A 16,393-nucleotide genomic window follows, 5' to 3' on the forward strand; every position below is an offset into this window, starting at 1 on the left:
TGTAATTTCAGCTACTCAGGAGCTGAGGCAGGGTTGCAAGTGTGAGGCCAACCTCAACAACTAAGCAAGGCCCTAAGTAACTTAGAACATCTCAAAAAGGACTGAGAATGTAACAGTGGTAAAGTGACTCCATGTTTAATCCCTGGTAACAAAAAGTTTAATATGAAGCCATCACTGCTGGAGCACACCTGTAATTCCAGCTACTCAGGAGGCTATGGCAGGAGGATTACAAGTGTGAGGCCAGCCTCAGCAACCTGTCTCAAAAAAAAAAAAAAAAAAAAGGATAGGATGTAACAGTGGTAAAGTGCCCCTGGGTTTAATCCCTGGTAATAAAAACAAAGTTTAATAAGAAGCTGGCTGTGGTGGAGCACACCTATAATCTCAGCTACTTGGGAGGCTGAGGCAGCAGGATTGCAAGTGCGAGGCCAGCCTCAGCAACTAAGCAAGGTCCTAAGCAACTTAGACCTTCTCAAAATAAAAAAGGACTGGGGATGTAACAAGTTGGAAGTTAGTCTAGACAACTTAGCTCAAGAAAGGCTGGGGTGTAGCTCTGTTGGGAGAGCTCCCCTGAGCTCCAAGCCCTGTGCCACACACGCAACATACCCACACTCAGGACATGGGAGTGGGCAGAGGAGGACATTCTGCCACCCCACTTGGTAACCACACCTCCAAGGTCCGTGGTGATGGGGTCCCCGGCATAGCCAAGCCCTAAATTCCCCATGAGCTGAGGCGCACCAAGAGCAGGAACCCCAGGACCCCAGGGCGGGCCGGGTCACTTCCACAGCACCCCCAGTGGCCTCTGTGCAGCACTGCGGATGGCGTCCTCAGAGAGCGCTCGGATCTCCTCGTGCACAGCCTCGATGCTCCTGGAAGCGTCGACCACCTGTTCCACAGGACGCAGAAGAGAAGACCATCACCACCTCACTCTGCTCCAGGTGCACGTGGTGACTGGTGGGCCAGAAGCTGGAAGGGCCAAATTAAATCCCCAGCACAGTGTGGGGACCCCTGGGACCCTTCACCCCACTTCCCTCTGAACCCTAGCCTCACTGGCATCCACTCTGCTCTTAGGCAGGCCTGTGCTGTCCACATGAAGTGTGCATGGACGCGGCGGGTGCCCACTGAAGTCTGTATCAGTGGGCAAGCTCACAGCAGAGCCTGAGGGCGCCTCCTGCACTTCCTAAGCTAGGACCAGGAGGCAGTCCTGCTGGAGGGCAACTCCTCAGGCCCCAGGACGCTGCTCAGAACATGCGTGTTCTGAAGAAAAGGTGCATCTGCTTCCTGCACTATCCCAGCACTGCCAAGGGGCACCTGCACAGCACGGCAGGAGGAGCATCAGGACCAAGGGCCAGCCCAGAGAAACTCATCTCCACCAGAAAGAAGGCAAGAGACAGAAGTGCCAGAATCTCCCATCAGTCTGCTCTTCTGCTGGGGGGCTGGTGGGGGCCTCCCATCTGTTAGGGCTGACAGAGACCCTTGGCAACAAATTCTTGAAAATACCAAAAGTGTACACGGCTCACAGAACCTAAGGCTTTCATGAACATGGTTGTGCAGGATGGAGGATAGTTTCTCAGGTGGCACCCCCCAGCCCCTCTAGGATGAGGTTAGAGAAACCGGCATCTATTCTAAAAAGCAAGACAGACTACAGAACTCAGGATGCTCTGCTCAATAAGACCCAGAGGTGAGACGCACTCGCGAGCACAGACAGAGCCAGGCCAGCAGCACTGTCTACAAGCGAAGCCGGCCGAGCACCTCACCCTCACAGCTGCTAGGCTGAGCCCCAGGCCCTGCTCTGGAGGAGCTGGCCGCACAGGTGGTGCTGACCTACAGACTTCCCTGGCTGCCTGCCAAAGACACTCGGTGACAAGTGTCCAGGAGAAGTGGAACTGGGGTCAGGGTGGGAGTATACAGTGGAGCAGGGGCTGCTGGGAGGGCAGAGGCGCATCCTGGCAGGGAAGGTGGGTGCAGCAGGTGTGAGGGCTGGAGGAGCAGGACTGGAGAGAAGCCAGGGCACGACACCGTCCTGAACACGGGGAGATGGCTGAGCAGAGCCCCAGTGGCCCTGCACAAGGGACAGTGTGAGGCCCTGGATCACATCTGTGCAGGAAGGCCAGTGTGACCATAGGTCAGCAAATGCATTCCATGAGCACAAGGAGTAAGACAGGCTGAGTACTGGGACTGTTGCGCTCCACCTTGACCATGATTCCTGAATGCAAAGACAATAAACCCAGGGGCTGCTCCTGGGATGGCAGAGCAGAGGTAGTGTGAAGAACACGTAGGACTTCTGGTGCTACAGGCACGCCCACGTGGAGCGGGCTGGGCACGTGCCCATGGGGGCCTGCAGAGCCGCAGGCCCACTGCCTCCTGGGACGACTCCTCAGACTCAACTGGCCCACCAGATGAGGCACCAGGCCTCTATCCCAAAACTCATGGGGATCAGGGATGAGCATGAAGCTCAGGGGTAGAGCTGCCTGGCCAGCTTGAAACCCTGGGTTCACTCCTGAGCATACCACTAAACAAAACATCCTGCTGGACCCAGCAGCCTGCACAGCTGCGGGTTTCCACGGGTGGGAAACACGGAAACTACAGCAGCCATGCCCTCTGCAATCCTAGACACACCTTCCAGTTCAGAGTCGAGTCTCCCATGAGCTGCTGGAAGCTCTGCAGTGCCCGTTCCTGGAAAGCTCTGTCCTCGTAGCGCTCACGACCAAACTCTCCCCGCGTGGCAGCATCCGCCAGCCCCAGCTGAAGGAACAGGATCAGATCTGGCTGGGGAAGGCCGACGTCTGGCTGTTTGCACCAATCCAGGGAGAAGTTCTGCCAACAAAGAACCCATCCATCAGAAAAAGAATGTTTTGCTTCAAAAGTCACTAAAAGGGGGGAAAATGAGCCGGGCATGGTGGTACACACGCCTTAATCTCAGCAGCCCTGGAGCCTGAGGAAGGAGGATCACAAGTTCAAAGCTAGCCTCAGCAACTTAGTGAGGCCCTGTCTCAAAATAAAAAGGGCTAAAAGGGCTGAGGATGTGGCTCAGTGGTAAAGCATCCCTGGGTTTAATCCCTGTTACCAAAAAAAACAAAAACAAAACAAAAAAAAAAAACCAAGAGCTACCATTTAGTAAGATACCAAAAGATAAGAATTCTTTCTTTCTTTCTTTCTTTTTTGGTGGTACTATGGATGGAACACAGGGGGGCACTCTATCACTAAGCCATACTCCCGCCTCCAAAATAAAAACCCTGAAACTGCTAATGCAAGGAAGGGATTTGGGAACCTAGACATCAAAAAAATGTAAGTGGTCCCTCCCATGTGGACCCGCCCTGGGGTTGGATCCAACATAACCAACAACACAAACTGATCAGATGCCTGAGGACACTGGGATGGCTGCTAACATTTTTTTTCTTTTTTCCCAGATGAGATTCTCTTCCTTAAAAGTCATTTTTTAGATGTATACTGAAACACAAAGGAACCACCAGTGTCTGATGTAGCAGAGAGCAAAGGTCCCTGAGACCAGGGTGGTGGTACTGGTGGCACTAAAACTCCTCAATGAAAAGCAGGAAAAGGGAGCAGACCGTCTCCACAGTCATAGGTGCGTGGCCACAGCCCTGACCATAAGCTCAGGAGACATGCTGCAAGCTCTGGTGGGGACCACCCTGAGAATACCACAACACGAATCACCAAGCAAAACACGTGGTTACGCCTTGAAAACAAGCTGCAGCAACGCAAGTGTGTTCTTCCTATCAATAACCACCAAATCACTCACCATAGCAGTAAGAGTCACACACTCCCACGAGTGCTGTCAGGTGTGCTAGCACATGGTGCCTGGAGCCAGGGCAGCTCCCACCCACACGCCTGGCGTCCTGAGGCCAAGCAGCACTCACCTTCTTAGCACTTGTGAAGGCAACACCAGAAAACGCGTATCTGTCCACAACGAGGGTGACACCCTGGCTCAGCTTCTCCTTCATGGATGGCCTAAAACACAGAGGGTGCTCCTGAGCCCTGGAACTGGTCCCAGGCCTGAGTGGTCATGTTCAAATCATCCTGATTATGCAGCTCAGAAAGCCCACAGGTACTGGCCACAGCGAGACGGAGAGCTGGTGCCACCAGGGCACTCCCAGCAAAACCTGCACACAGCAACGAATGCCGACCCAGGCAGCAAGGGCAGGCACACTCACCGTCTGCCCAAGAGAAACTGGGCAGAGAGAGCAAAGAATGGCTGAGCAGTTGAATGCTGCCAGCAGGGACCCATCCACACTCCTGCCCACAGGCTGGGACTACGAGGACAGGGTGCTCTCAACCAAACAGACACAGGTCCACCATCATGCCCAAGGCTCAAGATCTCAGAAGGACATGGAGTCAAGAGGCCTGGCATTAGTAAGAAGCCCAGCTGAAGCCAGGAGACCAGTGAGATGCACACTAGTGCCCAGAGCACAACTCTCCCCCGTGTGCAGGGTCTGTGGCAGCCTGAGAGCAAGTTGCACAACCACATTAGTGTTTAAAAAGCACACTGCATGTGTATGTTGTCTACACATACATGTAAGTAGAAACGTCTCAAAGAGTGTGCCCCAATAAATTAACACTGAATTAATCTGCCACAGAGGTAAGAGGAACGTGGGGACCACACCCTCGAGGGAGTCTGTGCATGCCTACAGTGATGAGGTGCACTCAGGGAGGTGGCATACGGTTCACGTGAACACAGACTGTGAACACTGGTTGACACACACCAACACTGCCACCAACCCTCATGGATGAAACACCGTAACATGATAGATACATCACAGGGGAAACTGGGGAGGGGGTATGTAGGAACTCTACTATTTGATCAGTTTTTCTGTGTATCTAACACTATCTTCTAAAAAATTAAGTCTAGGGCTGGGGCTGTAGCTCAGTGGCAGAGTGCTTGCCTAGCACGTGTGCGGCGCTGGGTTCCATCTTCAGCACCACATAAAAAAATAAACAAACGAAATATAGGTATGCTGCCCATCTACACCTACAAGAAAATTTCTTAAAAATTAAATCTATGGGGGGTTTGTTAGGAGAAGGCCACGCAGGGATGTCCTTGGGGAACTGTGCCAGCTCTGCCCACAGACTGCTGAGGGAAGATCCTCACACATGAAGACGACACCCAGGCAGGTGTGCAGGGCCACTCTGGGTCAGAACTGTGTGCTCTGAGGAGCAGAGCCAGGCGGCCGCAGTGCGCACCACTCACACGTGCTCCCAGCGATTTGCAGAGAAGAGCAGGTGCACCGAGTGGTCCTCCAGTTCACTTTTCTTTTCCAAGTAGGAACTCAGAAGTTTGCCAATTTCAGTTGATCTTTCTAGGACAAAAAGAAAAAAACACAAATATTTGTGAGGTTAGTCCATTTAATTTAGAATATAGTTTATGTTAAATTTCTCATCCTGGACTCAAGTCTAATTACTCAGTTTTACTTTACTAAATCTCTGGACAGGTTCAGATTGTCCCAGGAAGCCAAGGAGTTTCCCTGAGAAAAACAGTAATATGCAGAGGCCTTGAAGAAAGTAATTCAGGAAGAAGAAAGGTTGTGACATCACAGAAGTGAGGTCTGAAGACTAGCTGGCTTGAAGACTGGATCCCCCCCACCACCCATTTCCTAACCCTGTTTTATATGCTATCTCTTGATGGAATACTGGTGGTTATATTTCCATAAACCTTTCCAGAGTCAATGCTTTCCTTTACTAACAATATGGGGCTTGGGGTGTTGCTCAGTGGTAGAGGGTGCTTAACATGCAGCGTCTTGGGTTCCATCCCGCATACCTAAAAAATTAAAAACAAAGACAAAACCCAAAAGTGAGAGTGAAGAGCAGATTGTGCCTAGCCCTGAGTCACTCCACCTTGTAAAGCAGCTGTTTGCCACAAGCTGCTCTATCATGAGCACTGGTGCCAGAGTAGGTGACTCCACACCTTGTTAGCACAAGTGAACAGCCACCATCTGCCCAGCACCACCATAAAGCACAAACTGGCAAAGAAGTTGTGCTAATAAAAACGACCACCTGTGAACTTACTGATCAGAAGCACTTGGACACATGGGTTTATCCACTCCATAAAAACAAAAACAAGCCCTTGAAATCATCTAAAATACAAAGTAATCCTCTCACATGAAATGTACAAGAGGAGGAGCACCCCAAGACTGGTTGCAGCACACAACCAACCAGACCTCAGATCATCTCAACAGAGGGCAACAGGCAATGAACCTGCGATTTCTGACCACCTCCCTACTCCAACTGGACCCTGGCCTAGTGTTAGTTCTGGGCCTTGCAGCTCCGCACCCTGAACAAGTTCTTGTTCCTGAGCTTATCTGAGCACATAGAGTGACTCTTTGCTTTGGTATCTGCTCTCTGACTTTGGTCGGCTCAGCCTCCTGAACACCTGTGGTCACCTTAACCTTGAATTTAGCTTTCTGTATTTTATTTATAGATTTTTATATAAATGTGAGTCGCGAGCTGAGTGTTGTAGCGTTAGGAATTAAGGTTGGCATAAAGAACTTGTGATGGCCTGTCCTATGACCACCGTGCGACCCGAGGACCCAGTGCAGAGCAGCTGATGAAAACGGTGCAGCCTTTGAAGTTACTGTCCTGCAGTAAGTCCTGACACTGTGGAAAGACACCAGCGTGTTCCGTCTACGTTAACAATGGGGTGGCTCCTGCAAGACAGTGAGGCTGGGGAAGTTCGCGGGGGATGCAGCAGCGACCGGCTCGCAGCGGGAAGGGGAAGCGCGGCAGCTCCCCCCGAACCCACCCCACCCCGCGCAGCAGCTCCGCGCAGTCGCCCACCCGCCTCGCCGGCCCGCGCGCACCGGGGAAGCGCAGCAGCTCAGCGCGGTGGCCCGCGGCGCACAGCGCAGCCACCAGCTGGCGGCCCTGCGTGCTCTTGCCCGCGCGGTCCACACCCTCCAGCACAATCAGCGCCCCACGACGTCCCGCCATGTCGTCCAGCGCGCGCTCGGCGGAGCTCCCGCCAACCCCCGCGCCCGCGTCCGCGGCCGCGCCAGGATTGGCTGGGACCGGGGCGGGCGGGCTGGCGCCTGCGCCTCGGGCGGCACCGCCTCTTCCGGGCCGCGGTCGGCGGCCGTGCGTCTGCGCGCGCGGCCGCGCGTGCTTCTGGAAGTCCTGCTGTTCCGGCCGGCACGGTCCAGGCTGGCCTCTTGGCAGTTCCAGAAACACGGCGGGTCAATAGAGCTTCCCTCCTCCCCCGGAGCACGGCCTGCGACGCCTGGGGAAGAGCGGCCGGGGTTCGCCCCCTGACCCTCCGGGCCGACCGGCCGGGTGCCAGGGCTGTCGCCTGCCCGGGTGTCTGGCGGCGCCCACTCTCAGGGGAGCTCCTGGCTGGTTTCAGATGTCCCAGTGGTCAGCAGCACCTCAGGTCCCTGGCTGCCCGCGGTCAGCAGCCAGGCCTCATTGGTGATGTCTAGGGACATTTTGTCATGACCGACCGCCCGCGGCCTTCAGGACCTCAGGTTCCTGGCTGCCCGCGGTCAGCAGCCAGGCCTCATTGGTGATGTCTAGGGACATTTTGTCATGACCGGCTGCCCGCGGCCTTCAGGACCTCAGGTTCCTGGCTGCCCGCGGTCAGCAGCCAGGCCTCATTGGTGATGTCTAGGGACATTTTGTCATGACCGGCTGCCCGCGGCCTTCAGGACCTCAGGTCCCTGGCTGCCCGGCCGCAGCTAGGCCTCATTGGTGATGTCTAGGGACATTTTGTCATGACCGACCGCCCGCGGCCTTCAGGACCTCAGGTTTCTGGCTGCCCGCGGTCAGCAGCTAGGCCTCATTGGTGATGTCTAGGGACATTTTGTCATGACCGGCTGCCCGCGGCCTTCAGGACCTCAGGTCCCTGGCTGCCCACGGTCAGCAGCTAGGCCTCATTGGTGATGTCTAGGGACATTTTGTCATGACCGGCTGCCCGCGGCCTTCAGGACCTCAGGTCCCTGGCTTCCCTGCCGCAGCTAGGCCTCATTGGTGATGTCTAGGGACATTTTGTCATGACTGGCTGCCCGCGGCCTTCAGGACCTCAGGTTCCTGGCTGCCCGGCCGCAGCTAGGCCTCATTGGTGATGTCTAGGGACATTTTGTCATGACCGACCGCCCGCGGCCTTCAGGACCTCAGGTTTCTGGCTGCCCGACCGGAGCTAGACCTCAGGAGCCAGGTGTCCGTCCTTCCCGGACCTCTGGAGCCCATCTGCTGGCGGTCGGCAGGACATCACTCTGCACTCTGCCTAGTAGGGGCCGCGAAGTCGCAGAAGCTTCTCCGTAGCTTGGGCTAGATCCTGGCAACTCCTACAAAACTTTGAGGGCATTTTTCTTGGGAGGCAGTCAGAAACGTGAGAAGCTTGAGGCTGTTCTCTAGTGAGCTCTTTCCTTTTTTTCCCACTTTAAAAAAGATTTGTTCTGATTAGTTCTACCTGACAGTAGAATGCACTTTGCATCATGCATATATGGAGTATGACTTCTTATTCTTCTGGTTGTACAAGATGTAGAATCACACTGGTCGCGTAGTTACATGTGCACATAGGGTAATAATGTCCACTCCATTCTACTATCCTTCCTACCCAGTGTCCCTCCCCTCCCTTCACTCCTAATCCAAAGTAACTCTATTCTTCCCTAGCCCCCCACCCCTTATTGTGAATTAGCATCATCCGCATATCAGAGAAAACCCTGGGCCTTTGGTTTTGGGGGATTGGCTTATTTGCTTAGCATGATAGTCTCCAGTTTCATCCATTTACCTGCAAGTGCCATAATTTCATTCTCCTTAAAGGCTGAGTAATATTCCATTGTGTATATGTACCACATTTTCTTTATCCATTCATCTGTTGAAGGACATCTAACTTGGTTCCATAGTTTAGCTATTGTGAGTTGAGCTGCTATAAACATTGATGTGGCTGGGTCACTGTAGTATTTTATACCCAAAGGACTTAAAATGCTGATTTTAAGTCGTTTGGGTATAAAATAAGGAGTGGGGTAGCTGAGTCAAATGGTGGTTCCATTCCAAGCTTTCTGAGAAATCTCCATACTGATTTCCAGAGTGGTGGTACCAATTTGCAGATCCACCAGCAATGTATGAGTGTACCTTTTCCCCACATCCTCACCAACATTTATTGTTAATTATATTCTGATAATTGCCATTCTGACTGGAGTGAGATGGAATCTTAGAGTAGTTTTGATTGGTATTTTTCTAATTGCTAGGAATGTTGAGCATTTTTTCTTTCACATCTTCTTTCCTTTTATTGAAAAAAATTTTAGAAAATGGGATTGGCCTTAATAAAGGGCGCAAACAAATCAACAGCAATATACTATGGAAAACAGACAATATAAAATAAAAAATGTCACTGGCCTCTTCAGTTGGTTAAGAACACAAAATGTGGGCCTGGGGATGTGGCTCAAGCGGTAGCGCGCTCGCCTGGCATGCGTGCGGCCCGGTTTGATCCTCAGCACCACATACCAACAAAGATGTTGTGTCCGCGGAGAACTAAAAAATAAATATTAAAAATTCTCTCTCTCTCTCTCTCTCCTCTCTCACTCTCTCTTAAAAAAAAAAAAAGAACACAAAATGTTTAACAGGCAGGTCTGTTTTAGACAAATTTAAAAGCTATATTTTGTGGGCTTTTTTGTAGTTTCCCCAAGTCAGATATATAAAAACCCACAAAAATGGTGTGTGAGGAAAGCTGTCATACACAAGAAGTTGTATCCTGAATTCTTCAGGAAACAGTTGTTGAAACAGGAATTAACACGAAGTCAGCAACAGGTTAACAATTTTTTAAAATTGAGTCTTCAAATGCTGCATGGCACAAAGCTAAACTATAGAAAGTAATACTAGGTACAAAAAAAGTTTTGTACAGCTTTTAGCAAGAATGCTTTTCCAAAGCAAGTCGAAACAACACAATCAGCAGGCCAAGGAAGCTACAGCTAGAAATAAGAGCTACAACTTCTCGTATCCGTGCTAGGAAATCCTACTTTTCCAGAGAGACTAAAATTTCAGGACAAAAAAGGGACATTTTAAACATTTCTTTCTTTACCCATTTTAAGTTCTGTTTCTTCCCCCACCCATCCAGTAATTCAGCATGATGCAGCAGAAAGAGGGCTGCTTTTAGAACTGGCTATTTTATTTTTCTTTCTGTGGCAAGACTGGATATTTCAGGCTCCTTTGCATCCAAGACCAGTGTCCCACCGTGGTCAAAAAACTTGGCGTTAGACTTGGTGCATTCGGCTTCCTGCTGCTGCTTGGTTCTCCCACTGATGAAGGTCAGTTTCAGTGTATATTTATCATCAAACCTTTTGAGACTGGAAGACAGTTGCCAAATATCATCAGGATCCATCCCAGCAGGATCCTTCCTGTGAGCCACAAGAAAGATGCTCTTCTCCTTATATGAGGTATAAATGGTCAGAATCCCCATCATCACAAAATAGGATATGACACACAGAGCCAAAACTGGCTTGAACTCTGGAAAGGGATGCATATAATCCCAAATCAAAGCCACTATGGCAAAAAAACCAGGAGATGGTGCAGATGGTGAGGCAATGTCAATTGGCCCAAAATTCTCCACATACTTGTACTTTTCCAGAAGTACCTTTTTGGCAGAATCATCCAAAGAGTTTTCCACAGCTGATCCATCCCATTTGTTATTTTTTACAGGCTTATCATCAATTTTCCACTTATCTAACCAGCCACTATGGCTGCCGCCTGTCCCACAGCTGGGGCCACCACCACTTCTCCCGCCCTGTGCCGCCGCCGCCAACTTGTCTCTGAACATTTTTTTTGTATATTTGTTGATTGATTTTATTTCTTCTGAGAAGTTCCTTAGCCCATTTATGGATTAGGTTATTTTATTTTATTTTGGTGTTAGGTTTTTTGGTTTTGTTTTTTGTGTGTGTGTGTGTTAAGTTTTTGGAGTTCTTTCTTTTTGCCTACCTGGGGTAGAACCCATGGACAGGGGCATGCTGAGCACACACCACAGCCCCTGCTGAGGGAGAGACTCTGGGGAGCTTTCCGGGTGAATAGTAGGGGCATCCAGGGCACTGGCAAGCCGGGCAGCGGTTTCCAACTTCCTAGCTGTGTTGCTACCTAGGAATGGCAGAGCTGCTGCATACATCTGTGGTTTCTTAACTCAACCCTGCCTTGTTGGTTTGAGGCTGTGGAAGGATGTTGGTTGTGTATTCCCGATTTTTTGTTTCCTTCCTGGAGCTTCATTATGTGGCTTCCAAAGAAGGCACATTCTGCTCAGGCAGACTCTTTTAGAGAGAGAGAGAGAGAGAGAGAGAATTTTTTAATATTTATTGTTTAGTTTTCGGCAGACACAACATCTTTATTTGTATGTGGTGCTGAGGATCCAACCCAGAGCGGCCCGCATGCCAGGCGAGCACGCTACTGCTTGAGCCACGTCCCCAGCCCTCAGCTGACTCTTCACAAGCATAGCCTGCCTGGGGCTGTGGGAGCAAGTGTCTTCTGATCACAGACACCTGACTGGTGAATACAGGAATGTGCACAGAAAGACAGGGTTTGGGGTGGTGAGTGGCCATTGGTGGGTGGGCATGTGGGGCCTATTAGGTTCTCTCTACTTTTGTTTGAGATTTTCCACTAAAAAGGGTAAAGGGACAGCAGCCCACTTGTACCAGTGTCCTTATCTCAGAGGGAGCATGCCGCAGCTTCATCTCTTAGGAATAACGTCAACATGCTCACCACTAGCTGCCTTCCTCCCTGTTATTCTGCTTCTGCAGATGCAGTGGCTGAGGCTGAAGTTTATTTTCTCACAGCTCTGAACACGCAAGGTCTCGGAGCAAGACAGATGCCTGCTGAGAGCTGTCCTGGTCACTGCATCCTCACTGGGCAGGGGGCAGCACCCTCTGGTGTCTCTTCCTCTTATTTAGGCACCAGCTCTATAGAGTGGCTCCCATCCTTGTGACCTTTGTTTCCACCTGAAAGTCCTATCTCCACAGTCACAATGGGGGTTAGGGCTTCAACAGAAGGACTTTGGAGGGGCACTAATCTACTTCCCAAATAGGAGTGTTTCGGGCCTGTCTCTGCCAGCCAGACCCCGCTTCCCAGCCAGCCCTCCTTGCCATGAGGACAGGTGTTTGAGTTCCTGTCCTTGGAAAGAGCACTTGCAGCTGGTGTGCACCTCAGACCTCGGGTGGGCACCCTTCTGCTCCGTCTCCCAGACACCTTGTCATGCCAAGGTGAGCCCTTTGGTGGACAGACACTGCCAGAAGGAAGTTGGGCCCTGAGTGACCTCATGGAGCAGAGCTGGCCTCCTTCCCTGAGCTATTTACATAAAGAAGCACAGTCTGTCTTTCCTAAGCTTGGGTTTCTGTTGGATTTCTTAGAATAGCTTGGGCTTCCCCAGTAATACTGGTTCTCAGTTGATTTTACCCATAAGGGGGCATTTGGTGATGTTTAGGGACACTTTGTCATGACTTGAGGGGTGGGTGCTAAAAAATAAAATAAAAATAGAAACACAAGATGACCCTCACAGCATAGTTATTGAGCCTCTTTTGGGGGATACTGGGGATTATTTTTTATTTTGAGACAGAGTCTCACTGAGTTGCTGAGGCTGGCTTTGAACTTGCAATCCTCCTGCCTCAGCTTCCCACGTTACCGGGATCACAGGTGTGTGCTTGATGAGTTAGGGAGCCTCAAAGGTCAATTGTGTGAAGGTGGAGACACTGTCTTATAAGCATAGTAGAGGCACAGGGGTCTTCCCTCTGTCAGTCTCTAAATCAGGATTGCAAGAGGGGTTGGCAGTTGTCCTGTGTCAAAGAAGGAAGACAAGTTGAATCTGGAAGAAGTTGTTTTCGATATATGTTATAAAAAGCACCAGGGACCAAACCCAGAGCTTCGGGTCTGCTGAGCTGGCCCTCTACCACTGAGCTACACCCCAGTCCTCAATATCTTTATTTATATTATATATATATATATATATATATATATTTAGATGAAATAGGTAAAGGGCATACAGAAGAAAATGTTGTAAAGGATATAAATAGCCAAACAATATGTAAATAATACTTAGCATCTCTTCACATTCACATTTAGGAATTACAATGAGAAGGGCTGGAGTTGTAGCTCGGTGGTAGAACACTTGCCTAGCATTTGTGATGTGCTGGGTTTGAGCCTCAGAACCACACAAAAATGAGTAAAATAAAGGTATTATTTCCATCTACAACCCAAAAAAAATTTTAGTAAAAGAATTACAATGAAAACTTTGAAGTTTGTTGCTGCTACTTTTTCTTTTGTTCATCACAAGTTAGAGGTTTTTTGTTTTGTTTTGTTTTGTTTTTTAAGCCTGATGAAACCTGGAGTTGGTGAAAATACAAAAAGTACAGGTGCAGTGTCAGTTGGCCTAAATATCCTCAGCTGTTCGAAGCGTCATATTTAGAAGGTGGTACAGTCTTTGAAGCAGCAATGCTGTTTCTGATGTGAATCTTGAAGCCCTGAGGAGCCCATGTGGTAAGCAGGCGATGACCTTTTCAGCCTTGTATGGTTACCTAGGGTCTAATTCCCCCCTGGGTACTTGGTTGGCCCCCAGGACTCTCTGGGCCAGTGGAATATCATCAGATGAAGTCTCGGAACAACCATGTGCTGTCCTGCAGCCCCATCCTAGCCTCCTTTGGACCTATTTCTGGAGTCCCCGAGCATCAGGTAAGGTGTCCTACTAGCTGGGACCTCAGGTAGTGTTGTGGTCCAGGATGACAGCTGAACACAGTCTTCTAGGCACTCAGTGAATGAGATGCCAGTAGATGTCTATTGAATAGAATTCCACAGTTGAGTCCTTATGAAATCCCTGCCTGAGAGACTGTGGGACATGTACAGTGGTTCTCCTAAGGCATTGAATTCTCAAGTAGTCCATCATTCGGTTCTAGATAACTGGACTGAGGGATACCTACAGCTATGTGTGTAAGCTTGTTCATGGGTCATAATATATGTAAATGAGAAATTGGAAACAATGGAAGTAGTGTCTGTCACTAAGGAGTTTTCGGAGGGGTGTACACCAACACAGTGGAGTGTACCTGGTCAGCAGGCTGAAAGAGTGGTGAAGGGCGGCCACTGTTTCTGGACAGTGTTCAGAACATGAGAAACAGAAGCTGAAATCCCAGTGACTGGAGAGGCTGAGGCAGGAGGATCACCAGTTCCAGGCAAGCCTGGGCAACTTAGTGAGACCCTGTCTCAAAATAAGAAATAAGTGGGCTGGGGCTGGTGCTCAGCATTAGTGCACTTGCCTGGCATGTGGGAGGCACGGGGTTCGATTCTCTGCACTGCATATAAATAAATAAAATAAAGGTCTATCAACAACTAAAAAAATATTAAAAAAATAAGAAATAAAACAGCTGGGGGTGTGGCTTAGTGATAGAGCATCCCTGGGTTCAAGCCCTAGTTCTGCAGGGGAAAATAAAACAGACCTGAACTGATGACCTCACCAAACAAGATATTCAGATGCCAAATATACATATGAAAACCTGTTCCACACCCAGGTCATTAAGGAATTGCAGATCAAAACAAGGAGGTACTTCCCCACCTTTATTAGAATGGCCGTGATCCAGAACTCTGACTACACCGGACACTGTGAGAACAAGGAGCAGCAGGAGTTCTCATTCATTGCTCCTGGGAATGCAAGATGGCACGGCCCCTGCGGAAGACCACCTGTGGAAGACCACCCGGCAGTTCTGTACAGAACCAGTCTCACCAGATGGCCAGTATTTACCCCAATGAGTTGAAAACTATGTCCACAGAAAAACCTGCACACAAAGGGTTATAGCATCTCTATTTACAATTGTCAAAATTTAAAGCAACCAAGAGGTCCTTCAATAGGTGAATCCATAAACTGTAGTAACTCATTCACTGGAATGTCTTTCAGATTAAAAAGCCATGAACTGGGCTGGGGCTGTAGCTCAGTGGTGGAGCGCTTACCTACCATGTGTGAGGCACTGGGTTTGATTCAGAACCACATATAATAAATACAGTCTACTGACAACTAAAAAAAAAATATTAAAAAAAAAGGAATGAACTATCCAATCACAAAAAGATATGGAGGAACCTTATTGGTATGTGAAAGGAGTCATCTAATAAGACTGCACACTGTATGATTCTGAAAAAGGCAAATTTTCCAGACATGGAGACAGTAACATGAACCATGGATGCAAGGTGCTGAAGGGGAAAGGGAGCTGGGTGAGTGGGTGGAGCACAGGAGACTCGGGCAGTGAAACTATTGTGTGTGCTGTGGTGGGGATACTTGACAAAATCCACAGACTATTTCACACCAAGAGGGAACCCGAAATGTAGACTATGGGATGTAGTTAATAATAATGTATCAGTATGACTTCATCCATTGTAACAAAGGTACCCTGAGAATGGAAAATATTTGTAATACAGGAAATTGTGGGGGAGGGGCCATGGAAACTACTTTCTGCTCAATTTTTAGGAAATCGAAAAAAAATAGTAGTGATAATAAATGAAGTGGTAGCATGCAGCCGTGTGTCTGCTTTCTTATTAGGCGTTAGATGTGTCCAGTTTGATGTACCTAAAATAACACCTGGATCCATCCTGATGACATCCCAGGCTGGCACTTTAGGGAGGTGGGAAGCTTTACCACTTCCTCTATGGTTTGACTGTTCATAATGAGCACAGAACTGGCAAGAATACATGCTTCTGGGCTGGGGATGTGGCTCAAGCGGTAGCGCACTCACCTGGCATGCGTGCGGACCGGGTTCGATCCTCAGCACCACATACAAACAAAGATGCTGTGTCCACCGAAAACTAAAAAATAAATATTAAAATTCTCTTTCTCTAGCTCTCTCTCTTAAAAAAAAAAAAAAAAAAAAAAAAAAAAAGAATACATGCTTCTGTTTCCCAGTAGTTGGGAAGTGGAAGAATTTACAGAAGGGAAGAAAGCCTTAAAAATGAACTTTATTTTGGTACTAGGGATTGACTCTGGGACACTTTACCACTGAGTGACAGTCCCAGTCCTTTTTGAGAGGATCCTGCTAAATTGCTGAGGTTGGCTTTGAACTTGCTGTCCTCCTGCTTCAGCCTCTGGAGTCAATGGGATTACCGGCATGAGCCACAATAGTTGGCAAAAATGAATTTTATTTAATTTTCACAGTGCTACAGATGGAACCCAGGGTTTTACTCATGGGAGGCAAGTGCTTTACCACTGAGTGCCACCCGACCCCTTAAAAATGCTGCTGCTTTTGTGTGTGTGTGTGTGTGTGTGTGTGTGGTGCTGGGGATTGAAAAAATACATTTTAAATAATGAAAGTCCTGATTCTTTAGTCAGTTATGCTAGCTTTTACAACCAACAACCTTGAGTCTCAGGGGTCAAGGGTGACAGCCAGAGTGTAGGCCTTCTGCAACTCTCTTCACTTGGAGCCTCAGGATATCATCCACCTCTGAC

The 16,393-nt window shown here is 49.2% G+C and overlaps 1 protein-coding gene and 1 pseudogene across 2 annotated transcripts; both read right to left on the reverse strand.

Moving 5' to 3' along the window:
- Window positions 1–267: 267 nt before the first annotated feature.
- On the reverse strand, window positions 268–6,979 carry Dtymk (deoxythymidylate kinase). 2 transcript variants are annotated; one of them, XM_026381987.2, is made up of 5 exons: window positions 6,810–6,979; window positions 5,204–5,312; window positions 3,876–3,966; window positions 2,617–2,814; window positions 268–883 (listed from the first exon to the last, which is right to left on the reverse strand). In XM_026381987.2, exons 1-5 carry the CDS (start codon window positions 6,937–6,939, stop codon window positions 773–775), a joined length of 639 nt encoding a protein of 212 aa, XP_026237772.1. In that variant the 5' UTR covers window positions 6,940–6,979; the 3' UTR covers window positions 268–772. The 2 variants fall into 2 exon arrangements, with proteins under 2 accessions (XP_026237772.1, XP_077655947.1); XM_077799821.1 differs by lacking the exons at window positions 268–883; window positions 2,617–2,814 and having other exon boundaries at window positions 3,898–3,966; window positions 5,197–5,312.
- A 3,048-nt stretch (window positions 6,980–10,027) lies between these two features.
- LOC113177454 (signal peptidase complex subunit 2 pseudogene) lies at window positions 10,028–10,759 on the reverse strand (annotated as a pseudogene).
- Window positions 10,760–16,393: the final 5,634 nt, after the last annotated feature.

Source organism: Urocitellus parryii, chromosome 1, assembly GCF_045843805.1.
Source record: "Urocitellus parryii isolate mUroPar1 chromosome 1, mUroPar1.hap1, whole genome shotgun sequence".
Classification (NCBI taxonomy): domain Eukaryota; kingdom Metazoa; phylum Chordata; class Mammalia; order Rodentia; family Sciuridae; genus Urocitellus; species Urocitellus parryii.

Coding starts and splice junctions, on each gene's coding strand:
- Dtymk (XM_026381987.2), bottom strand. CDS start 6,939: ATGGCGGGACGTCGTGGGGCGCTGATTGTGCTGGAGGGTGTGGACCGC. Junction 5,313..6,809: donor TGAGCTGCTGCGCTTCCCCG/GTGCGCGCGGGC, acceptor TTTTTGTCCTAG/AAAGATCAACTGAAATTGGC. Junction 884..2,616: donor ACTCGACTCTGAACTGGAAG/GTGTGTCTAGGA, acceptor CCTGTGGAACAG/GTGGTCGACGCTTCCAGGAG.